This window comes from Melospiza georgiana, chromosome 7 (assembly GCF_028018845.1).
Source record: "Melospiza georgiana isolate bMelGeo1 chromosome 7, bMelGeo1.pri, whole genome shotgun sequence".
Classification (NCBI taxonomy): domain Eukaryota; kingdom Metazoa; phylum Chordata; class Aves; order Passeriformes; family Passerellidae; genus Melospiza; species Melospiza georgiana.
The window spans coordinates 30,330,463-30,356,577 of NC_080436.1; the positions used below are offsets into that span (position 1 = coordinate 30,330,463).

Genomic DNA, 26,115 nt, shown 5'->3' on the forward strand with positions numbered 1-26,115 from the left:
CCCATGGTGCTTTGTCTTGTGCTGTAAGTTCTTTAATGTGTTTTCATTTATGATTTTCTTTTAATTATTCTTTGAAATTTATTTATGTAGATAGGGTTCATTTTTTGTAATTATTCAAAAAGTTCTGCCACTAACCAGGATTCTTGCACACTTCATGTGTTTGGACTCTGGAAGGGTTGAAAGAGAACAGATTGGTGAGTAAATGAAGTGACTTGTACTTGTTGGAGTACTGTTCTTTTTATATGTTCTTCCTTACTCTCAGAAATGGATGAATAATTAGCTCAAACCTGAGACAGACAGCTGGTGGCAGGAAAATAATAAACCAGTCTGATTAGCCTAAACAAGAAATTACAGGGGTTGTGTTGGTTCTTTGGGCTTTATGGGTTGGGTGTTTCTGTGCTGGGATAAAACCTCTGTGATTGAGCTGAGAGAACAATTGTATGCTGCTAAAGCTGGTGAATCAACCAGCAAACTCCAGCCAACCATAGAGGAGCACCATCACTTACACTGGGGTTTTATTTTTATATGACAGTTATTTATGATGTTTTATAATGTACAAATAGATGTAAGTTTTTATCTACAACTTTTAATCAACCTTAATGGCAGAGAGGTTGCAATGCCCTTGTGTTGCTGGATTTGGGAATGGGCAGAGCTTTGCTGTGCTGTGAAATGTTGGTCAAGACAAATTTTCTTGGGCATTTCATACCAAAATGTTACATTTTTAATAAGTTAGTCAGTGCAGATTTTATGGCCAGGAAAAAAGGAACTGGCTATCTTATTTTCTTTTTAAATAGATGGAGTGTTAGTTAAGAAAATTGTGCATAATACAACCAAGAAGAATTAGAGAATGAAACTGCAGTGGGAAGTGCTGTGTCTCAGGCTGCTGTCTGAGGTGGAGCCTTTGGTGTGCAGGCTCCAGGGTTGGTGCTCCTCAGTTAATTCTCTTCCCTCCCCACTTAGAGGCAGGGAAGAAGAAGGTGTTTATGAACATGAGCATCAAACAGCCCTTACTCAGCACCCTGAATGGTTTATATTAGCATCCAGTGCACCATTCTGAAAAGGTGAAAAGCAGTCCTTTACATTTAAAATCGGTGATTAAAAAATAGAGGTATTATGTTTTAAGTATAAAACCAGGTTTTATTTTGCTTACAGTGTCTAGAAGAACGCTTATACCTGTATTTTCACCTCCATTGATAAGCAGGGAAGCTACTATGAATGTCTTAAGTATTGCTAAGATTTTAACTCAGGTTGTTGTGTACATAAGAATTTCTTGTTGCATCATTTCTTGGTTTATATGTTGGCAGAGAATTTTGTTTTCTCTGAGGCACCGTCCCTTCCTGCTATTCCCAAAGATCCATTTTTAAGGAATGAAAACTTCCTTTGTCATAGCATCTGGAGCCATTATTCCATTCCAGTTATGCTGGCATTAACCTAATTGCTGATTAGCAGGTATAATGAACAAATGCAACTGCCAGTGTAACAGAAAACAGTTGGGGTTTTGTTTGCCTGCTTTTATAGCACTGATAAAAATCCCATTTCACAATGAAAAGTTAATGAGCATGACTGTTGTTCATTATGTGGTATTACTAGGTGCTAAAACCACAGCTTCTTAGCGTGGTTGAGTTTGTAATATTAGAACTTGCTGACATCTTGGTGTGAGATCAGAACAGAGATACAGCAGGCCAGGCTGGAGGTGAACATTTATTGAAAATTCCCAGGATTTCCTTTTTGCTTACACAAACTCAACACTCAGGCAGGGGCTTCCCTGCTCATTTTACCAGGTACTTGAGTTACCAGACTTAGGAAGATGAATTTAGGAAAGTTGATTACTCTCTTGAACAACAGGCTTTACTTCAGTGTGAAGTGCAGATTACCATTTGTGGTTGCTTGATTGTTCTGTGAGATTTAGTAGCAGCAGAGCCCATTTCATGCTGTATTTATAAAGGAGTGTCCACCATGGAATGTTTATCTTTCAATAAGGTGTCACTGTATTTGCTTTCAGGAAGGAATGACCAAAGGCTTGCCTGACTCAGAAAGGTATGTGTATAATGCCATTTCCAGTAGATGGCAATGGTTATTTGCATCTGCAATTGTTAAGAGGTCTCTGGGGGAAGCTGACTGCAGCTGTTTTCCCCTGGCGATTTTTACTGGAATGCCAGTGCCGTGCTGCCCCTGAGGGCGTGTCAGTGCTGGGCTCTCCTGCTGCGGTGCCTCCCTGCTGCCACCCCAGGGGAGCCTCGGGGCAGGGCTGGCCCCAGCAGTGCAGCCACCTCTGCTTTTCACAGGAAACTCTCTGGCTCCCAAAGGGCAGGAAAATGTTGCTGCTCCTGCCCCCCATCCGGCCTGAAACTCAATTTTCTCAGTCCTCCCCCACCTCCCCAGAGCCTACTTGCTCCTTCAGTTGCAAGGACGAAGTGAGTCAAGAGCAAGGAAACTTGAGTTTTCTCAGCTTTAAAACAGCTGAGCTGCCCTTTTCCCAGCAGCATCCCAAGGTTGCTCTCTCTGACAACTCCTAAACTTCAGTCTGGAAGTGATGGTGCCCTGAGGAGCAGTTGGGAAACTCAACAGAATGAAAATATTTGCCTCTGGGCATACTTTTTGGCCAGGTGTTGGTGTCTGTGGACGTTGTGTAACACATAAACAGCCAGGCTGGAGATATTTGCAGTGGAGGACACACATCTAAGAAATTCAGTGTGTCCCAAATGTATAATTTTATTAAGTGCAGGCAGATACTTGAGGTAGTCAGATCTGTGTTGGGGAGAAGTGGCTAAACACCTAAAATTCATCAAAATGCTTTCTGGGTGGGAAAAAGATGCATTTGGGGAAAACTGTACAGCCAGTCTGTGTACAGTAATTGAAATGAGAGGACACTGCATTGGAGACTCCTGCCTTCCCAGCCCAGGGGAATACCCTTCTACAGATAGTTTTAAAAAGTTGCTTCCATCAGGCAATGTTCTAAACTGCTGTTTGTATGATTATGTAGGAGAGCACAGAAAATATTAAATAGTTCTCCTCCGTTTTTCATAAAGACTGGTACCTTAAATACTTCATTGCTTTTTGTTCCTGCAGCTGTGTTCTCAGTACACTCATAAAATCCCTCCTAACCTATAACAGATTGCAGGGCACTTCATTTTCAGCTGCCTGTGTAATGTCTTCTCAACTAAAAGAAGTCAGCTGGAAGCTGTGGAGTTCTGTTCCTCAGCTCTACCTGAGGCTCCTGTTAATTGGAACAGTCATGTGTAGTGTTTACTTTTACATGTAAAGATTGAAAATGTTGCACTGGCAGCAGTGCTGCCTCCTTCCAGTGTCCTTGAGAGGACAAGTACCACACCTGGGGTACTCTTTGGCAAAGGTGATGTGCTTTTGTAAATACAAACTTCTTTTTAAATAGGACACACACATTTAAGCTGTTCAGTTATGCTGGTGTATGTTGTCAGCTGCCCTGAGACTGATTCCAGGGGCAGCTGGGAGCCCTAGGAGGACCCAGGGGATGTTTGCTGGGTCTGAGCCCTTGGGGCTCCATACTGGGGCAGTGCAAAGGACCAGGGCATCCATCAGTGCCAGACAAGACCTGGATGTTTCTATTTGCAGATCCAGCATCTACACAAGTGTCATCCCACCAGCCAGCTGCAGCTAAAATAAAACAGAGACACATCACCAGTGAAACAGTGTTTAATATAGTTAAATTACTTAAATAGATTTCAATTTCCATGGGAAATCATAACTGTATCCATTTTTGCAAGATCCAGAGTAAAGAGTGTGTGAATACCCCTTGAAATGATCATGACACACTGTCAACAATCACAGCTAGAGATACTGGGGACTTGAAATTTCATTGACAACACAACTTCATAAGGTGAATCAAAAGTTAAGAAGACTGCAGACTTTTGGAAAGCAGAAAGCAAACCTAAAATCAAGTGTATGGCATGAAGGAAATGAAACTCAGTGAGGGACACAGGGGATGGGAGGTGGAGGAGGGAACAAAGGCATAACACCGTGATGCAACTTAAGTTTATTTTGCAAACCAGGAAAGATGAAAAGGAGCAAAAGTATAGTACAAGGGCAGACTTGGCAGTTTTACAGAAGTCAATATACTATACTTTTCAGAGATGTTTCCTAGTGGAAGGGAGAAGGAAAGGGGAGATGCCATTTAAGCTCATGTTTAAATGGCTTAATGCTCAGGTCATGCTTAGCAATAGAGCAAATTAATTAAGACAGGTCCATGGATTTTCACTTATTCTCATTGTTGAGTAGGAAAAAGAAATCGCCACCACCATAGTGCAATCATTATGCTGTGAGTACTACAATAATTCTGCCCTGAGAAGAGTGGAAAAGAAGTTTATTAAATGTCAAAAGATTGGAGTGATATTTAGTTTTAGCCAAATTCAATATCAAAACCTTCCCCTCATAGAATATAAAAAATATAGCTTTTTAAATAATTTCTTTTTTTAATAAAATATCAAGGGATTTTTCTTTCATAGTTAGAAAAGGTACATAAATGATAACAGTGAACTATTCAGAAACCCCCCCACTAGTGATAAAGATGCCCAACACAGTCTCAATGGCACTATTTTAAGGTTAACCACCTCATATACACACTAGCCATCATAATCTTTTTTGAAGATCACCTAATTCCTGAAAATTGAAAATTTGTGAATCAGTTTAAATAAGTGCTTACTACAGGAAAGTAAACTCGATGCTGCAGCACATAGTTCCTTGTAATGTCACATGGCAGTTACAATGTCAGACAACTCTCAGATCAGCAGGATTCTATTAAGTATGAAAAAGTATTTTTTAAAAAGAAAAGTTCAAATGAGTTTTTTTCCTTTTCTCATAAGAGCTCCTGTTAAGAGTTAGAAGATTTGGGTAGAGCTCTTTTTGACACGTTTGATACCATCTCAGGAGCTAAAACTCAAAGGTCCTGTTTCCATTGGGAAGCCGCCACCCGCCGCTGGAACGCTGCACGGAACAATTCTGTGACTACCGCGGGTTTTTCCTCTTCTTTGGGGCTGTAGATTTTTCTGGAGTTTCATTTTTAAATGCCTCTGATTCAGCCTGGAAACTCACCTGTTTGTTGTTGGTTGATTGTATAGTGATAATCTGAAAACTGCCAAGTCTGTGTTCAGAGTATTACACAGAAAAAAATTACACAAAAGTCTACAGGTTATATACACCTCCCCCCACACCTTGGTGTGGACAGCCTGCCTTCTAATTTATATATAATTTACAAAATATAGAATTTGGTATATCTGTTAGATCTCCATGTTTTCAATATTACAAAATAAAAAATACAAAAAAACCCACAACAAATTTCAGGGGAGTTCCCCCCACAAAGTGTCTCTTGTTTACATCTAGTCTTTCCCATGTAAACTGATAGATACCAAAGAAGAGCACAGACGACTTTTTAATAAATATGGTTGTAGAGCCATCTTCCTTTATCCTGATCTTCCCCTTCATCAGGTGTGCCAGCCCCACTCAGAAGAGCAGTCTTTTAGCCATGGAGAAGAAGGAAAAAGAGGGGGCAAGGCTATAATGTCTTTTCACACTAAAACATTACCAATGCCCTTCTAAAAGGCCTTTTTGTGTGCTGCAACAGTGGGTGTCAGTTTTGAAAGCCCATTCAAAACAGCTAATAAAAGCACAGTGGTACACTTCAAATAGCTGGCAGTATGGGATGGAAACATTATGGGAGTGCAAATCCATTCCAAAATAATGCTTTGTAGTGAATCATACATTCCTTCAACCAAGTAAATGTTGTGTTGTGTCAATAAATACTTAAATAGCTTCTTATGCCATCCTGTGGTAGCAGCCTTTTTAAAAATGCCAAATTCATGTCTTATCTGTGAACTCTGTAGTGCACATCTTTGGTCAGCTTAGCACTCAGCCAGGAACAACTCCAAGGTGGTTTCTTTCTCTTGCCTTTTTCAATGGGTGGCCAAAGAATTTGCTGATACGAGTCATGGGGTGAAATTTCAACTGCGCCAAATGTTCAGCTTCGCTACCAAGAAATGATTCTTCTCCTATTCACAATCCTGGGTAATGCAAAATCCATCTTTGTGTGGCGCTGCAGTCGGTGCTAACTAATTGGAGGCCCTTCATTTAGAAAGTAGGTGGTCATTTCTCCTTTGCCTTTGACCTTTATGACCCCTCGATACTCCAGCTGGTAGTTGTTGGCTGCTAAAACCTGGTACATGTCCGTGGTTACCTGCAGAATAAACAAGAGTGAACAGGTGCTTGCCTTGTCTTCCACACAGTCTTTCCATCTGCTTTTGGAGTAATCCATGGACAACATAAAGTAGGATCAACTGTTTTGTTTCTAAGTCAATCAACGTTTGCACATCAATCACTAACTGAAAAAGGTTGGCACAAGTTGCTGAACAAACACAACCATTAGAAACTGAGAAAGTACAGGTGTCACACACAGTTCACAACTGGGGAAACTGCATTTTTTTCACGGAGGTTGCTGGATAAAGTCACATTTTTTAAAATTAGTCACATTTTTTAAAACACACCAGTCTACTCAAATGGACTCATTGTATCACTGGAGTGGCAGTAGGAAAACAGGTCAAACTTACTAAAATATCCTCAAAAATTACCTAGAAGTTACACAGTACAGCTTAGGAGTCAGGGGTTGTTTTTATGAAGGAGAAGGTAGCGGGCAATGGGAGAGAATTGATCAAATGGAATACTCTAGCCAGCATCCAAATTGTCTCTGCAGATGTCAGTTGAAAATAATCACTTGTGCTGCAGAACAACACAAGTTTAAAGACCATTTCCTCAGGTATTTATTTATTACAATGTGATTTCTCACCCTTTTTCAGGTGACTTTACAGACCATCTCAAGAGTGATGCACAAATATCGATCCAGTTAACTGACAGGCAAGGAAACAGCATGGCTGCCCCTCTTGGGCCTTACACCAGCTGCTCTATTTTTATAACCCTTCAGTGTTTCCCAAGGAATGGCATTCTGTTACTGTGGCTCAGCAAAAGCAGGACACTGGAATTGAATCACTCACTGGAAAGGTCACATCTGGAGGCTGAGGAGATTGTGATTATCAGACAGGTCCCATTAACCCCTTAAACAATCCTCTCTCATCCTGCTGATGCCTGGACCCTTGCTGGCCTCACGCCTCACATGGCACAGAGAGCAGCAAAGCAAATGACAGAAATACAGGGCTGAATCAGGCCCTTGGAAAATGAAACAAACACCTGACACAGCTGAGCAGTACATGTGAGCAGGGATCAGGCAGGACTGTGCTCAGTGCCAGTGAGGCACATTGGGCCGGAAGCTCAGCTCAGCACTTCCACCCAGAACTAAAGTGCAAGCTTTTAAACAAAGGTTGCAATGTTGGTCACAATTAAAAGAAAAAACTTGCTGGTACCACCAGCATTCCCTAAGTAGCTTTTCTTTCAGTTCTGTGTAGGTAAATGTATGGAATAAAGGAATAAAATGAAACCAAAATTTCAATTCTAATTAAGTTTCAAAATGGGCAAGTGACACAGGGCTGGCAGGGTAAGTTTTCCAGGGATTGCCTTACCTGAATCCTGTCAGGCACTCCTGTGCTGTCCATTCTGCTGGCTACATTCACTGTGTTGCCCCAGATGTCGTACTGGGGTTTGCGAGCTCCTATCACCCCAGCCACGACAGGACCAATATTGAGGCCTGGAAGGAGAGGAGAAATGCTCAGATCCATTTGCTTGAGGCAGGTTATTTTTCAGACAGTAAAAACCCATCCTGAGCCTCCCTGGTTCTAGCTGTGCTTTATTTACCCTGACATGTAAAGCTATGGCCAAACTGTGGGGAGAGAAATGTTAAAATAGCATTTGGCTTCTTTGATCCATGATCCATCATTTATGCCCAGCTGACTGGCAGTTCGGGCTGGATCTGCTCAATCCAGTGCCACATAATGGCATAAAGTTTTTTTGCCACCTGGCTAACAAGCAAACTGCTCACTTGAAGTCAGCACATACCTGCTGCAATGCTGAGGGCCCACAAGGCAGCAGCCCAGAGACTTCCAAAACAAACACCACACTGGACATCCTCAAATTTCTTCTTCCTTTTCTGTCACTTTTTATTCCCTGACTTAAAAGACAATTTAATGTCCAAGACTGCCAGAGCTGGAAGCACAGGGGCAAAATGAGCCCAAGGTCAGCCACCATGGGAGGCCATGCTGTGGCAGCACCTACACTGCTTCTAATTCCCTAGGGAGCTTCACTGATGCTGCTATAAGCTAAAAAACTAATGTTTCATAGAGGCCGAAGTGGTCACCAGCCACCAGCCAATCAACATCACTGTACAGCTAATGTAACATCTGTGGTTTTTACTGCCCATAAAATCCCCACCTCAGAATGACCACTACCTACATGGAATCCTGTGAGCATAAGGACATTACCTATCTTCATCTGGAAGTTGTTGAATGAATGCTCATTAATGTATTTCATTTGGTCCATTAACCTCATGGCAAAATCTGCCAGAGCTTTGATGTGTGTCTTCCCTTCCTTGTCATAAGTGGAGTCGTTGAGGCCTGAGGCAGCCATGTAGGTGCTGCCAATGGTCTTGATCTTCTCCAGCTGCCTGAACTGGTCTTCACTTATTATCTGTGTCACAAGAGCAAAAGAAGCAAATAAACCTTGACAAACACACAGGTGCTGGTAATGTCCATGCCATGTGCCCTGCCTTGCTGCAAGTAGTGGACAGAGCCAGGAAGACAGAGGAAGAAAAGGGATTAGATACTCAAAGGCATGACAAGGGAATAGAAGGGATTTCAGTGTGGAAAAAGATAAAACTGAAGACTCCTAGAGTAAGGAGAAATGAACCACGGATTCAATAAACCACCCTCTCCTAGGAGCCCAGCAGAGCCCAACTAAACTCATGCATTCAGCTCACTTTGCTCACCCAGATTTTCTGCGACTTACTTCATCAAAATCAGCAATGATCTCATTGAGCAGCCTCAGACACTCCACCCCTTCGTTGTTGGCTTCCAGCTCCACGTAGAACTCGGAGAAGTTGCTGATGGAGGCGAACATGACGGCCACGCACTCGCAGGACTGGTAGTAGAGCTCGTCGTTGCGCCGCTCCTGCGCCAGGAAATGCGCGGCCACGTCCTTGGGCAGGATGTTGTGCAGCAGGCGCCGGTTGTAGGCCTGCAGCTCCTCCATCTCCTCCTTCTCCTCCGTGGCCTAGGGTAGGGGGAGACACAGGGATGCACTTATGCCTTTGGGAGCTGCTCTGGGGAGGGGAAACAAGCTGAAAATTAACTTGCAGTGAGGGCAGAAATAGAATGGGGGAAACTGCAAAGGAGAGCAGAGCCAGAGAGATGCAGAAACTTGTGGTTTGCAGTGGAAAATGGTTCATCTCTTTGTGCACACGTGTATGGAAAAGCAGGCAGAGAATAATGCCAGAATCCAGCATTGCATTTCTGAGCCCTGAACTGGTTAACCACTCAGCTCACTCCTTCCATTGTTTTACCACTTATAAATGAGGATTACAATGTTTATCTGCTTCCCAAGGAGCTTTAATTAATTGTTGCTTCCTCAGTGCCTTGTACTCAAACCACAAAGACCTATAATTAGAATGATGTCCTGCTACCCAGAAGGTAGAAAATCTAAATAAAACCTGCAGTCCTGTGGTCCCCCAGCCATGAGTGCTGGCCAGAGCCCAGGCCTGTCCTGCTCGCTTGGGAATCACATACGAGGCCCCAACATCACTCATGGGCACAAGCAGTGAAAACATTAACAGTGAACCAGGGACAGGAGCACAGTGTGGCATTATCCACAGTGTGTTGGATAGCCAGTACTGATGCCTGGGGGCTAATGAAGGCTGGACATTGAGCCAGTTCCCACTGCTTAACAGGAAAGTGAATGAAAATGCAAATGTGAATCTTTCACACCCTTGAGCGCAGCAAACTAAAGCTCACTGAACTCTGGGAAACAATTCAGCAGTGAATATGAGCTTCCTATATTTATAAATTGTGTTACATTACATGTTCCTGCAGCAGTAACAGCTCAGTTGCCCAAATTCATTAATCTCAGTCTTCAGATCTATAACTCTTTACCATGGGGACCATCCAAAGTGCATTTACAAGGAAAAAAGGGGTTGAATAACCGGGATGAGATGCACAGAGTATGCAAAGTACCAAAGAAGAGCAGAGCATTATTAGTATGCCCAGTTATAAGCCAGATTCAGATAAAATTCAAATTTTATCACACTCCTCAACTCGACAGTGAAGAGCTCAGTCATTTTATATTAACACCAAAGACCACATGCGATCCTCCCACAGCCAACACCCACCAACCTGAAGTTTCCAGAGGAAATCAAGCCTTGCAGTGGATTCCACTTGCTGGGCATGCAAGTACAGTGCCAGGACAAAGACAGTGATGATGACAGGGGTCACAATCTTCAGCGCGACTCGTGTTGCCACCGGGGGGCTGCAGCCAAGCAGAGAGACAACTTCCCCGTTACTGGGGGAACACGGCCCTGCCACACCCCACGCTGCCCACTTGGAGGCTAACCAGCCTCTCAGGCTTTGTTTTTCCTTTCCCCTCAAAGCCTGTGTTGGTAAAGGGACAAACCTTAACAAAAAGCTGGAGACTCTGGCTCACAGGTGCCAGTTTCTAAAGGAGGACTTGGAAATTAGAAAAGTAATCCAGCATCTTGGAAAGGGTTGTCATTGATGTAAAGGGCACTCTGCAGAGAGTGGCTATACATGCTAAGGGTGACAACAAGAAATGCTGACAGCTCCTCAGACTGTGTTCATCCTGCCTTCTGCACCAGCTTCCCCAGGCTCCTGAGTAAGGAACTGCTCTAACTCTTGGCTTCTCTAATTAGTCACTTCTTAATGGGCCTTGTTGTGTAAGTGCTCTGTAAGCTGAAAAGAGCACTAAGGCACATTCACACCTCCTCTGACAAGCAGGCAAATAAAAACTGTTAAATATGAATTAGTGAGTTACACAGTATGAAAATATTTTGATAAAACCTTTAAATTGTATTACAAATAATCCCTGAGCTGACACAAGTCCCACAGGAAAGAGGATGCTCTGAGAGTAGCTATCCATACGAAAGGGCAACCCTCAGTCCACTCAGGGCATCTGCACTGTGTTGTACCAGCTCACAGCAATGCACAAACACCAGACACTGCTGGTGAGTCAATGTGCTGCTACTGCACCTTGTGAACAGAAAATACCTACCAACAAAAACCTATAGAATATTTCATGCCAGAGTGACTCACCATGAGGATGTATCATTTGCAGACACACTGAAAAGAAAAGCACAAACACAAGGTCAGAGGAGGTTTGGCTCCCTGCAGCTCCTGCCCTTGTGCACATCATTGCACAGCACCTCTGCAGTGTGGCACCTCTAACGCTGTGTGGGGCTGCAGCTCTTTGGAAGCAGAAAACTACCAAAAGATGGGAGGGGGAGGAGAAAACAGACTTCTGAGCTACACTCAGAACTCCAGAGTGATAGTGTGACATGGTTAATGTGGGTAAAATATCAAAGAAGCATTAAGAGTGAGAGAATAATTTGGGATTTTAATGTCAGTGTGGGATGCTTGGCAAATGCCTGTGCATCGATCACTGCTTCATTAGGTCAGACTACAAAATTTGGCCTAAGGAAGAAAGCTTTGGGCTTTTTTATCTTGTGAGGGATAGCTCTTCTCCTTTTATTGTGGCATGGAGATGTGTTTAATTCCTTTAACTCTAATCCTGCTCCCTTCTTCTGCACGTTCCTCACTGCCAGCTTGTGCCCAGCTCTGGGAACCACACACAAGGGCACTGAAGAAAACCCTTTAGCACATTCCTATTACTACTGCCAATTCTGCAGAGTACCCACGTGTATCAGAGCTGCTGGGGGAGATGGAAGGTGTGCTTTTTGACACTGAGAGCACAGAACAAGGGAGCTTTCTGGTAGGTAGCAGCTGTCTGAGCTCCTGATTGATTGATTGCTTAATGCTGCTGGCTTTGTTCTCGAGTGTGGGTGGAGTATTAGGTGGCTGAGAACCATGCACAAGCATCTTTTAAAACACTATTGAAATGCAAGGAAAGAGATCAGTGTTTAAATTACTGTAGTGTCATTGATGCAATTAGAACTTTGCAGGCTACCAATGTGATATTAGCCTGAGAATGTGACAGCTCTCTAGAGAGCTTCAGGCCACAGTTTTATGGGGTTGGAGGGAACCTTGCACACAATCAGACATCTAAATAATCAAAATAGGCGAGGGAACCTAACTGGGCATAACATCAAAAAATAAAAGCCTAGTGACTCTCTAACCTTGTTTGTTCCAAGACATTTTCTGCAATTTTGAGCGTGGAATTTCTTCTGACATGGATTTTGCAACCCACTGTTGTCTTGCACACAATCTATTGCATGGCTCTTGGCCAGCTCCAGCACTGAACATGAGTGCTTGGACACAGACATGGTTTGGAAAGCCTGGGGACTCCCCCATGGAAGGATCTAGCTGGAGACACTTCCCACATGGAGTATGATTCCCCTGCATCCCTAAATCATCTGGCCAAGGATGACTGACTGCCCTTCCTCATCACTCTCCCTCATGATGGGAGCATGACCTGACCCTTAGTACTGAGGCTGCAGCTCTCTGTGGGTGCTACTCTTGCTCTAAAACCTTCATCAGAGACTCCCACATTGCAGAAGCGCAGCAAACCAGCATTTACAGTAACTCTGGATAAGTGAAGATGCCCAGTGCAGGCAGTAGGGGTTTACATTGGTAGGTTGCTCCCCCATGGAACAGACATTTCCAGTAGCAGATGGTTCTTTAATTACTGGAAGGGAACACAGAGAGAAGCTTGCTAACTGCACTCCTGCTCAAGTGAAGTGCACATTTTTAGCAGGAAAGGCAGTTCATTTTAGAGACGGCTCCCCCAGGACCAGAGCATCTCACTTTTCCCAGCCACAGTTGCAAGGACAGACAGCTGGAACAGAAATGATGGCTTTGATGAACAAATCACAGGGCAAAGCTCTCTGGGCTTCCCTGTGCAGGAACTCAGTTTAGAATACCACATTGGCCCATCACATCTTTAAAGCAATGCATTAGTTTTGTCCTCTGCAGAGGAAAAGGCAACACGATAGCCCTGTGCATGCAGCGACACTCCCTGTGTCACACACTGGTGTGGCTGCAGCCAAGCCTGGCAATTCCCAACGTGCTGTAATCAGCCTTTCAGCTGCCTGCATGCTGGGCTGGTTTGTACACACAAGTGTGAAGTGACATCTGCATCACTTCCAATTAGTCAGAGTACCACAGTGGCTGCAGAGCAGACACTAATTATGTAGCTACAATGGGCATCCAATTAAAGTAGTATGAGGTCATGGTGGCTTTTCTGTTTTTTTAGTATCAGCTGGACAATGAGGTCCATCTCTGAACTCTGTGCTACATGCTGAGCTCCCATTTCACACAAGCAGCCTTCCAGACACTGGGGCAATAAATAGCCATCCATGGAGCTCTTTAGACAAAACAAATTGTCCTGGATTCCACTGCAATAGAGTTAAATTTCTTCCTAGCTGGGCAGTGCTGTGTTTTGGATTAAGTATGAGAATGATGTTGATAACATGCTGATGTATTAGCTGTTGCTAAGTAGTGTTTATACCAAGTCAAGGACTTTTCAGCTCCTCAACAACCCCAGGGAGCAGGCTGGAGGGACACAGGATGCTGGGAGGGGACACATCCAGGACAGCTGACCCCAACTGGCCAGAAGGAATGTTCCATCCACATGGCATCATGCTCAGTATGGGAACTGGGGGGAAACCTGGCCTGGGGCTGCTGCTCAGGAACTGCCTGGGATTGGTTGGCAAGTGGTGAGCAACTGGATTGCGCATCACTTGTTTTGTCTAAGTCTAATTAAATTATTATTATTATTATTATTATTATTATTATTATTATTATTATTATTATTATTATTATTATTACTACTACTACTACTACTACTACTACTACTACTATTATAAGTTTCTCTCTTTTCTGTCCCTTTAAACTGGCTTTATCTCAACCTGTGATTTTTCTCACTTTTCCCCTTCCAATTCTCCCCATCCCAGCACAGGACAGTGAGGGAGTGGCTGTGTGGGGCTGAGCTGCAGCTGGGGCTGAACAAATCCCTTTTAGTGAGAGATAATACAGCATCACAGAAAGCTATTTCTGGGAAAACATGCTAACCTTCTCCACTTTATTACTGACTTTATTACTGACATTCTGATTGTGAAGTGATGTAAATTACACTTCCAAGTGCTGTAATTTCGCTTAGTGCTTGAATTACAAGAATGAAATTATATTTGAGATATAAAATGCTTTTATTTCACTAATTGTGTTAGAAAATGCTAAATAGCTTCTGCTGATGGAACACCTAATATCTGAAAAAAAAGGGAAGAAAACCTCATTCTCCCTATACCTCCCCACAGAAAGCTCCATGGGGTTTCCTACCTAATTTCACTCCATTGAGTTAACAAAATATTTTAAGTGATTACTGCCAATGGCAGCAAAAGCTACACTTCCATTAACTGGCAATGGCAGCAAAAGCTGAATATCCATTAATTATTGTTGGGCACATGGGAGTGCTGAAATCATGGAACAGTCATGTGAAGGAGAGGAGTAACCAGATGCATTGGGCTTGAAGGGCTGATGGTTAATGATGGTTTGAAGGGCTGATGGTTAATGGCCATCCTGAAATCTGAGCAGCTACAGAAGGCATTTCACAACACACTGGGAAGGGCCATGGGAATCTTCTCAGCCTCCTTCCAAGGCAGGAACAACCACAGCTATCAGCCTTGACAAATAGTTCACCTAAACTGGCATTATTTGATTCACTCACATTTAAGTACAATTGTTGCCTACAAGGGGAAATCATCAAAACAAGGAGTTAACACAACAGAACAATTCCCAACAAGAAACAAAACTCGTGGAGGAGGACAGGCTTGTGGATGTGCCAAACTTCCCTCCCTGGTGTGGGGAGCCCCAGGAGATGGGGAACCACCACAGCAGTGGAAGGAGCTGCCACCAGGATTAATGTGTGACCTGATGACAAGCAGCTTTTGTAAGCAAAAGGGCACCTGCCCATTCCCACTGAGCCCAGCCCCTCCTGCTGGGAATTGTGCTGAGTCCAGCTGTGATCCTGGCTTTTCAAACAAGGACATTTGTCCTGGAAGCAACTGGAAGCAGATCACTGGCCAAACATCAAGCACCACCACCCCAAGCTGGGTTTGATGTATTGTGGTGATTCACATCACATCCCTGAGCGAGCTCAAGTTTGTTGGAGGATTTTTTTTTCTTATTTGAGAAATGACATTTCTATATTGGGAGTGTAATACCAGCATAAAGAATGACTAACTCCACTCCCCATTTCTGGAAAAAAGGAAATACAGATCCACTCTGATTCCAGTTATATTCTGTTATTAATAGATAGTTCATTAGTCAAGTCCCACATTAAAAAGGTCTTAAAGGGAACTGTATTCTCCTACTCTTCAGAGGCAGAGCACAGCATGCACGTCCCTGGCTTGCACCACAGCCTTGGCATTCCCATCCACCTAATGCCACACTGGAATCACTGTGTGAAAGAAATCAGGCAAAGATTTCAGAAGTGAAAGGCACTTACTAGGTGTTGGCTGTAACCAGGAGATCTGCATTGTCAAAAAGGTTGACCCCTGGCACTTCCACAATGAGAACATATATAAATTCAATTATTAACATAAGGATCAATTTTCCAATACAGCTGATCTGAAGGAACACAGAGCAGGCCAGGAGACTCAATAAGACACTGTAGGTAAAGTACTGTATAAAGACAAAAATGGGGAAAAAAACCAAAAGAGAGATGAATGTCAGCTGGATAAATCAAAACTGAAAACAAGGGAAAATAAACACAGGGATAGAAAGGGATTGGTAGTTATGTAGTTGAGTTGACCAAACTTATAAACCTGGGGCTGCCTGTGGAATTCTCCCACATTACAGAAGCTTAAACTGAATGGATGAAGAGGAAAACTGTGGCTTTCTTCTCCAGGCATTACATGCTTCACTCTCAAGGGGCACAGGCCTCACCCAAGCTGGACACCCAAGGCTGTGATGCAGCTTTTCCCTGGACACAGCTACTACCAGTTCTGCTGGATTAAGTCATGCTTTAAAGTCACATTCTAGGCTTAAATATCTGTACCACCCATAGGACCAAAGGTATTGGCAATTCATCCCCCTGGGCAGATGCCCACCTGAGGCCAATGGGGAAGCACTGTCCCCTCCAGTGTCACAGACTGGCTCCATCAGCAAGGTACAGGCTGGACAAATGTCCCCATGCCCACCCCATGATAATTTGTCCAGCCAGCAGCTGCAGAGGTGCAGAACCTCTGGCACAGCTGGGTGGTGCAGCAGCAGCTCCTGCCAGGCTGGGAGCTGAGTGTTCAGCATGCCAGTGCTTCCCAGTGTGACCGTGGGTGCCATTTATGGCTCCTGGGAAAGACAGCAGGGATGCAAAATGAAGAGAGGCATGTTATCCAGCTCACCACCTTCCTGCTATCAAATCTGTGAAGATTCAAGCTTCCACTCTGTCTGGACAGGCCTATTTCTGGCAAAAACCCCATATCATGTGCCTGAGGCAATCCATCCTTTCAGTTAAAAGCAAGCTCTAGTTGAAGCAGAAATATGCTTATGTTCTGAGCTCATTTATTAATAGTCTGATATATTAAATTAGAGAAAATAACTTGTACAGCTCGTTCCTGGCTCCTCACTCTTGACTGAGGGTAGGATTCCACTGTCTCCTGTGTGGACACTGGGAGCAACAGGCAACCCCTGTAGCAGATCCAAGATGTGCAGAGTGCAGCTGAGGGACTCCTCACTTCTTAGCCCACTGAACAGAAGGACCTGGCTAAAGGCTGCCAGAGCAACCTCAGTGTGCAAAATGGTAATTCCTCATTGCTTAAAGTTCCTCTCTGTCCTGGGCCAGCACTCTGTACAAATTCATGGTGGGCACAGACTGTTCCTAGATCTGCACTGTGCCAGATTCTGCTCCTGGGTCTTTCTGCAGAAAGCCTCTGCACACTAAAGCCTCTGCAAGGTTGAAAGTTGCAGTAATGGTGGTCTCAGAAACCTCACTGAATCACACAGGGACCATATTCCTGTTAAGTTAAAAGGAAATATGTTCAGTGGGACACCAGGACTTTCAGTAGCACCTTGGACATCTGGATGGTAACAGATCCACCATAAATCTGTCAGGTCCCCATAAACCCAGATGACCCTGACATAAGTTCTACCTCCATCCTAGACAGAGCTGTTTTTCCTTTCAAATTTCCAGTAAAAAACACATGTAACAACCATGACCTAAAGCTCTGAGAAAGGTCTTGAATAGCTATGCAAAAAGATTTTTTTTTTCTTTGTAAAGTATTCTATCAATGTGAAAAACATATTTGGGCTGGTTTGGGTTGTGGGTTGTATTGGGTTTTTTTCCCATTAGAAGCATTTTAACTTTTTCTAAATGAGATGTCCTGAAGACACAGGAATTGCATTGGAAATTGAAGCAGACCACTGTCTGATCTGTCTGAGGCCAGACCTACCATACCTTGGGAAAGAATATATAAGCCAAGTTTTTCATCAGGATATAAAACAATGGAGGGAAGCATCAAATCTATGACTAGACACTGATGTTCAGAGAACTGATTTTTAAAATTGAGCACCCACAAATTCCTTTGAAATGACTTTCAGTTCTGCATGCCATTAAGGACCTCTTGGAGAGGGACATTTCCCCTGCTACAGACAGGACCCAACTATTTTAAAAGCCTACTAATTATTCAGCCCTGAAGGAACTTAAACATGAATGTGGATTCATGATAATAACTTCAGACACTTAAGTCTGCCTGTGTCAGTTCTGTAATGTCAGTCAAGAACAACCTTGTTTTCCTCAGAATCACCGAGATTTACCACAAAGATTTGATAGCCTTTTTCCAGACAGACCTCTGAAACCCATTTTTTCCAAGCAATACCTCTGGAAAGTTGCAGCTGGGCAAAGGGCTGTCACAGAACCCCTGCCAGGTGCCCAGGCTGTAGTTGGAAGTCAGGTTGCTGATAAGGCAAATGTCCACCCGGTCAGGAGTGATGTTGTATTCAGCAGCCATGCAGCTGGCAAGATCCACAGTGCTGCACATGAACTGCAAAACAAAGTTGGCATTAAACTCCACACCACAGACAAAGAGAAGAAAACAAAATAGTTTATATCAGTTTAAAAGCCCCTTGGAAATCGCTGTAGCAAAATACTCAAGATGAAATCATCAGCTTAGGTTTTACTGCATGTGCAGTAGCTATGCTTTTTCTTCCCCAAAATATGAATTAACAAAATCCATGCCCCAGAGAACAGCCACCTCAGTCCCAAAAGTGCACCTCAAAGCAGAGTCACCACCGTGCCCATGAGCTGATCCCTGCCCTTGGAGCAGGAGGCAGCCCCGTGGAGGGCTGGCACCAAGCCCAAGGAACACTTATGTCCCACTCAGTATGGTGGGAGTTATTACAGTGTGTGTTATTTAACACTTCAGCCTTGTGCCAGCCCTTCCTGCAGGGATCTGCATCAGGTGGGCTCCTGTACTTGGAGCAGAAGCATTTAAAAAATCACAAAAGGACCTGGGCACAAATCAGTGCCAGGCATATAATGGGCTTTGGGGATGGCCTCCCATTTCTTTTCTGTGCCCAAAAAGCAAAGGGCACCAACCTCAGATGTTTTCAGTCCTAGGCAGGGTCATGTTAAATTCAGTGGTTTTAAGTGTCACAATGCTGCAGAGCATCAATGAGAGAACAATGCAGAACTGGATGGATCAAAAGGAAATAATGGACATACCATGTTGACAAAGGCAGACAGAAAAACCAGGATAATGGCAAAGACTCCAACTAAGGTACTATTGGTCCTAGACTGTACAATCTTCTTAGAAAGAGTCTGGAGAGGAACTGGGAAAAGCTGCAAGAGAGAAAAAAAATCAAATAGACACATCAAATCCTCGCTTGTTTTACAGATTACAACCTGCATTTGAGCTGCCTGCATCCTTCAGCGTGGGTCTGTGTGGATGGAGGATGTGATGGGGGATGGCAGCTCTGGGACAAGGGCAGGCAGAGACGTGTCTGCCTCGTGGCAGCAGGCCCAGCTGGCTCTCCAAATCTACTTAGCCTTCCTAATGGGAGTGATGGCTCCTGAGCCCAGATAGCATGGCTTGCAGGGCTGTGCTCATCCTGTCGTGAGAAGCAAACCACAAGCCATCTGTAACTGAAATAGCCAGGAGCTTGAGCCTGGAAATTACTGGAGCAAAAATTTACAAACGCAGAAATGAGAGTGCATGTCATGTCCCTTTGATCACCAAGGCGTGTCGTGGGGCTCTCTGGTGCCATTTCAGACAGTGACTGAAACCAGCCCAGGCCAGCCCTGTGATGTGTCAGGCCCTCTGCAGAGATCAGCTGGCGCAGGCTGGGCTGTGGCACTCTGCTCCACACTCACAGTGACAAAAATCCCCGTGGCTGAGGGCAGTCAGGGAGCCCAGCTGGCCCAGGGACTCCTGCTGATGGCTACTGACTGCAGCATCCACTGCAGATGGAAAGCAGAGCTGACCCTGCCCTTCCCAGCCTGGCCACCCCTGGCATGGCCTGAGGCCTCCCTGCACTGCTCTGGCTGCAAATGTCCAGGACACAGCCAAGGCACCCCTGTCCCTTCATGTGGCACCGCTGTATGTCACAGACACCTTCTATGAAAAATCTTTTATTTAAGATTTTTCCTCCTGAGAAGCTGAAAGGCCTCAGGAACAAAATGTAAACAATGATTATCTGCTGCTGTGGAATGCAACAGGTAGATCTGTAATTAGTGTCATGTAGTTGTTTCTAATTAATGGCCAATCACAGTGAGCTGGCTCGGACTCTCTGTCTGAGCCACAAGCCTTTGTTATCATTCCTTCTTATTCTATTCTTAGCTGGCCTTCTGATGAAATCCTTTCTTCTGTTCTTTTAGTATAGTTTTAATATAATATATATAATAAAATAATAAATCAAACCTTCTGAAACATGGGGTCAAATCTTCATCTCTTCCCTTATCCTCGGACCCCTGTGAGCACAGCCACAGCTGTGCCAGTGGGAGCTCAGGGCTGGAGCAGGAATGCCAGGAAACCCTTGTGCTCCCGTGGGAGACTGTCCTCCCACAGTGCCCTGCCCCTCCACACCACCCCAGCAGGGCAGAGGGGCCCTGCCCAGCACCACCAGAGCCTTTTCCAGAGCCCAGCTCTCCCCTCCCTTACTCACTGCACCACTAACCAAGCCACTAGAGGGTATTTTTAGAGACACAAAGAAACAGCAGCACAGCGCCATGGCACTGCAATTTAACTATGACTAATGTTTCTATTAAAAGTCTTGCTTTTCCCTTTTATCCTTCACTCTTACATCTTTGGGTATGCAACATTTTGTCAGTGCTGTGCTTCCCACACAGCAGCCCTGCAGTGTAATTACCGAGTGCTGCAGCTGATTAGCTGGAGACTCTTCACAGAGGCAGGGAGAGGCTGTGGCAAGAGTTTTGAAAGAGTTGATTTCACCTGCTACCAGCACATGCTCCAGGTAAAAGTAGAGAACAAGGCTCTGTGGGGGACTGGAGAAAAGGGGAAAGGGGGGTTGTAACTTATTTGCACTGAATGAGGATTGATTGAAACGCACTGGAAGCTTATGCAATCCTTCAGGCTCGGTGGCAGCCACTATAAAACAAAGGAAAACACCTTTTTCTCACAAATAAACCCTGGTGACATAGAAATCCTTAGCTTTGTTGATAAGCCATGAACCAAATATCCCTTTGCCCTACCATGTCCAGCTGCTTCCACACAGATGTCATCTAGCAGATCCCTTCTCGAACTGGGTTATGGAAAATCCAATGGGGCTTTCCTCTGCTCTAGCCCCTTCAGGATTTGGAAGGAGGAGGATCTGTACTGCATTTAGACAGTTTTCTCACTAGATTAGAGCAGGACAGGTTTTCCTGCCATCTCTTTGTTTAGGCCTCAAGGCCAAGCTCCACAAAGGTATTCAGGGATCTAACTTCCATCTGCAATCTCTGGGAAATCAGGCACCTAAATAAAACTTTGGAGTTTTTTGTTGTGGATCTTGGCTCAAGCCCCTGCTGCCAACAATCCCAAAAAAGCCTGACTTTGAACCAAGCCTGAGATATCAAGCAAAGCAATCAGTGGAAGACACTTGAATTCTAATGAAAACATGTTTTCTTTGTATTAATCTTGGTTCTCGTTACTTTGCAAACTAGGAAAAATTTTAGGTCAGTAAACAAGTACAGCTGGGAAAAGTCCTGAAGAAGAAAGAAATGCCAAAGCCCATAGGAGGTCAGGGCTACAGTTGAGAGTGCAACAGCACAGTCATGCCATGCCTCTGAGGAACCTCAGCCTCATGAACACTCGTGGGGGCCCTGTCACATAAATCACGCTCTCCCCGTTTCACGGAGGCAGCTGGACACCAGGAACACCTGCAGCTTGAAGGATTTCTATGACAGACATGGGGAGCCTATCTCAGGTCTGACAATTCAGCTCCATTCATGCAGTGCTTCTCCCATAAAAACATCCACAAGTCAGGGGTATAGCATAAAAGTAGAAAAAAAAGGAAAGAAGATGACTTTCCCTCCCATTTTCGAAAAAACAAAAATAAGACCTCTTCTGTGCTCATAAAAGAAGCAGAGTATCAGGACAGTACAGTGAAAATCCAAGCAGCACTGCTGGTGGGCCATTGGCTTGTACTGTCCAAAGAGACACTCAAATCCTGCCTGAGTGACAAACAGGGATCTGATGAAATGGCAGCTCCCAGACCCATCTGCACTCCTGAGAAGGAGCTGAGAGCAAGGATGTGATCCATCTGGGCAGCTGAGATCCATGTTTGGGCAGCCACACAAGGTGGGGTCACTCATTAGCACTCTTAAATCCCCATGTAAAGAAATATAACCACAATGGGAAAAAAGAAAATTGGATTGTCCAGTTGATTCCAGCTCACTCTGAATTGAAATGTGTAAGTGCAGGTGAAGAAAGGACACTGCTGTGCAGGTGAAAGTACAAGTTTAAAAAGTGATCCAACAAGAAGTGTGTGACACTGAAAATAATCCATAACCTCCAGTCATTTGCATGATGAAATTACTCTAAAGAAAGTAAACTCCTTGGAACAACAGCTGATGTAGGACAGAAGAGAAATATTTCTTCTTTTTGTCTTCTTAACATCTAGTGTGGGTATGGAAAACTGCTTAGATAATTGCTGTTATGTTGTAAGATGAGGTCTTTAAGGTCTGATTTTTCAATTTGTAATAAAAGCCTTTGAGTCATTTTGAAGTACATTAAGATGCTTCTGCAGTAAAAGACAACATCTCCAGGCAACTTGATGTTGCAAGTCCATTTCTGTAACTTATTTCACAGTGATTTATTAGTCTATTAAAAAAGTACAGTTTTCAGAGGGTTTTATTTTCCTGATTGAGACAAAAAACCCAAATGCTTTAGGAGCATCTAGACCAGCTTTTGGAGGCAAAGGATGTGATGGGCAAGCTACACCTATGTAGAGCTACAGAAAAGCTTATTTTCTCATAAAGGATAACTTGAAATTTCTCTCCTGTGTTCTCCCAGAACCATGCAAGAAGTTGAATTCCACACAGCAGTGTAGATACCAGAAGTTAAAGGATTTTAAGAAAAAACCACAAACTTGATAAGTTAGTAGCAAAACAGATGTCTGTCAGCAGAGTATTTGAGAAGGGACCCTGGTTCCCATGACCTTAGACTCTACTGGGAAGGGACACCACCTCACAGTGGCCAAGACTTCATGGAGCATCAAAGCAAAGAACTGGAACTCTCTTGTTTATTACAGCTGAAGAAACTTGGAAAGCCAAGCTGGCTGTGCTGGCAGTTCCAGGATCAACTTCTAGTCCGTGGAGAATTTTATAGTGGAAGATAATCATGACAGCAAAAGAAAATAAAACATGATCAAGCTGTTCAGAACAAGCCTGCTGGCCACTGTCAAAGGCAGAGCTGGGGAGGCCAAACAGGGAGGGGAAATCTCACATGAAAGCTGGAAAGAGGAAGAAAAAAGAGACACTTATCATGCAACAGCACAGCAAACAGGCAAAAGTTGTGCTTATGCTGATGTCCTGGGGTGAACACCTGCTTTCCAACTTCATGTGGAATGAACCACTGGTATTTAAAACACATGCTCTCCTCTCCCACATCTGAGTGTGAAACAAAACAAACAATGCTGACATCTCTGTCTTTAGGGGTTTCATCTGAAGGATCTGCAAAACTGCCTTCCTTCTGCAGGTGTGTGTTTCCTGGAGCAATGAGGAGTACAGAAATAAAATAACACCCCTTATCCAAGGGCTGGGTAAACTCACTGCTTAAAAATCAAAGACTTGAAACACAAAGATGTTGTTCTGGATGACAGAAGTGGGCTGCAGCTATTAGGAGCTGCTGCCATCAGACATGGAGCTGACAAGCTAGAAGTACCTGTTCCCTAAACAAGCCATCTCATAATCAGGTGTTGTCAGCAGAGGCTAATTTGGAGCACTAAGAAGAGGTAATCAGAAAGGAACCTGAGCTAGAAGGCTCAATATTTTCAATATTTGCAATCTCTGCAGAGAAGCCACACTGGATGTTATACGTGAGTATGTTGTGGGGATGAAAACTCACTGCTGGAAATGTCAGGGGCTTCAGAAAATCCCATTAAATTCTGATGTTATTCTGAATTCCCTCTGATGTCTTGTGCATCCAGAGCCTATGCACTGAGGCAAAGCCAGCCTAGAAACAGTTGGAGGCACCACTGAACAGACTTCTTCTAGAGGAATTTGGAAGATCAAGACAAAGAAAGCAAGAATGAAATCTGCCTAACATCCTAGGGACTGAAAAGTCCTGTGTGCCTTTTAAATTCATCAGTAATTAAGACCAGCAATAATTTTAACCAAAAAGCCCAAACCATAACCAGAGGATTTGAATGATGACAGAAGAACTGAGTGCTGCTGTCAGTATGTGGCAGTGGCCTGTAAATGCCACTGGGTGACAAACAGCTCTGAGCCTTGGATCAGGCAGCTGGGGTGCTCCAGGGCTCCAGGGCTGCCCCAGCTCCTGTCCCAGCAGAACCAGGGACCTGGGGTGGCCCTGCTTGGCTGGCAGAGTGCTGGGATGGTGCTGCCAGAGACCTGCAGCACGAAATTCCCAAGTTCACTGTGGCTGTGAACTGAATCTTGTCACATTGGTGGTTAATTAACTGCTAATCACATGAACTGCTGACACCTGTTTACAAATGGATGATTTTCAGTAGCATCCTCAAGTGCAATGGACACAGCAAGTACAACCAGGCATCTGTTGGGTACCATTTCCCAGCTCAGGGCACCCAAGCCTTCCTATCAGCAGTGTTATTTCTGACTCTGCTTCTCATTGCTGGTAAACAAGCCCAACCAATGGGATGCTGCACTTAGAAACTAGGCTCCCTTTAATATTGTCATAAGGCCAAAGGAAACCCTGTGAGTGAGTCGTTAACTTCAAATAGAAGTTGAAGATTCTGTCACTGGGAACACTCTGCAGCTCTTATTATATGAGAAAGCAAGGCTTAATTTCCAAATTTAACTTAAAAAAAAAAAATCAAAAAGACATGTAAGGTGCAAGTCTGTCAAGAGCACCCACATTCAACTGTTGAAAATGGCACAGAGAAGATAATTAAAGTGAGACAAATCATCTGCCTGACATTATCCATTATCCCACTGTTTCTTCTGCTGGAAACATAATGCTACTGAGCTATTTTATTTCAGGCACTGAGGAACAAAGCTAAGCTTGGGCTAAGGAACCTGAATCTGAGTGTGTTCCATGTTCAGACACTTCTAGGCTAGAAGGATCCCTAAACCTGAAACACATCCATGTTTTTGATAGGAACACCTTTGAGTGAAATGGATGAGCACAGCACCCTTCCCACAGTGCTCAGTGCCAGTTTACCACAGGCTGACAAGAAGAATTAATATGTTTTTGGACTTCACACAATGTATTTATTTTCTGATCAAAGGCAGCTACAAGAAAGAGCCCAGTGAATGCTGGAAGCTCTGTACACTCATGTGAGAAAGGCTGATAAAATTCTATATGTTTATGGCTTTTACTTCCCTCCAGGACATTTTTCCTTGATGATATTCTGCTTCTGATTATCTGCCTACCCAAACAGGCATATGCAGCAGGGGCCAGCACACAGGCAACACTGCAGGAAGTTTACAGGGAGGAAATGAATGGTCAGGGCTTGGTCCCACATTGGAAAATGTGCTCTTCTGATATCAATATGAGAGTGTCTGCAGGGGACTTAATAGACATGCAGATCCACAGAGTGATTACTTCTTGCTGAGCTACAGAGATGCCAGCCCTAGCATCTGTTTGCAGTTCATTCTGCCTTATCAAAGGCTTTTTCTGTAACCCTTATCACATAGTGTGGAAAGGATGGCTAACAAAACACACTCTGTTAGCTGAAGAAGCAGATTGCTGATCTGGTTATCTTAGGCAGAGGACTACAAAGAAACCACAGTACTCACCTTTACACAGGAGTAAATGACTGAAACAAACACCACCGTGGTCAGGATCAGGAAACAGGTCAGGAAAAAACCCAGCATAAATGTAGAGCTGAAATCAAAGAGAGGTTTGGTTGGTTTTGTTTTGTTTTTTAAATGCACATTGTGTAGAATAGCTGCAGCTCTGCTCTCCAGAACACATTTGTACAAGCTATGACACACTGCACAGGCTTTCCAATTAGGATAGCTGTGGGAGACACGAGGTGCCTGGAATACCAACAGACCCTCTGGCCTATTTAGAATTATTCAGACAGGCTGCAGAACAGAGAATGCTGCATCTTTTACAGCAATCACCTTCCTGCTGGGGTGACAGAGGTGGGACTGAAACACATTTAGTGCACTAGGGGAGGTGACAGAAGAACTTGTTGTGGCAGGTCAGCCCCCAGCTGGCTGTGGGCAGGGCACCCCTGGGAAGGAAGGCAGGCTGAGTGCTGAGGTGCAGCTGGGTGGGAATAATCTCAGTGGGAATGGCTTCCTGTCTTGCACAGGGAATGTCTGTGCAGCACCACTCTCTGTGCTCTGTCTGGTGCTGGGATGTGAGCAAGCACAGCATAAGGA

At 44.2% G+C, this 26,115-nt stretch overlaps 1 protein-coding gene across 1 annotated transcript in view; it reads right to left on the bottom strand.

Moving 5' to 3' along the window:
* Positions 1-3,657: 3,657 nt before the first annotated feature.
* Positions 3,658-26,115, bottom strand: part of ADCY5 (adenylate cyclase 5) — a 201,968-nt gene continuing 179,510 nt past the window's right edge. Inside the window, exons 12-21 of the mRNA XM_058028086.1 lie at positions 25,522-25,609; positions 18,808-18,924; positions 17,963-18,127; positions 15,595-15,770; positions 11,229-11,255; positions 10,296-10,428; positions 8,917-9,180; positions 8,394-8,598; positions 7,539-7,663; positions 3,658-6,205 (exon numbers count right to left, since the gene is read on the bottom strand). Coding sequence (XP_057884069.1) covers positions 6,077-6,205; positions 7,539-7,663; positions 8,394-8,598; positions 8,917-9,180; positions 10,296-10,428; positions 11,229-11,255; positions 15,595-15,770; positions 17,963-18,127; positions 18,808-18,924; positions 25,522-25,609 — 1,429 coding nt within the window. The 3' untranslated portion in view covers positions 3,658-6,076. The remainder of the gene's footprint in view (positions 6,206-7,538; positions 7,664-8,393; positions 8,599-8,916; positions 9,181-10,295; positions 10,429-11,228; positions 11,256-15,594; positions 15,771-17,962; positions 18,128-18,807; positions 18,925-25,521; positions 25,610-26,115) is intronic.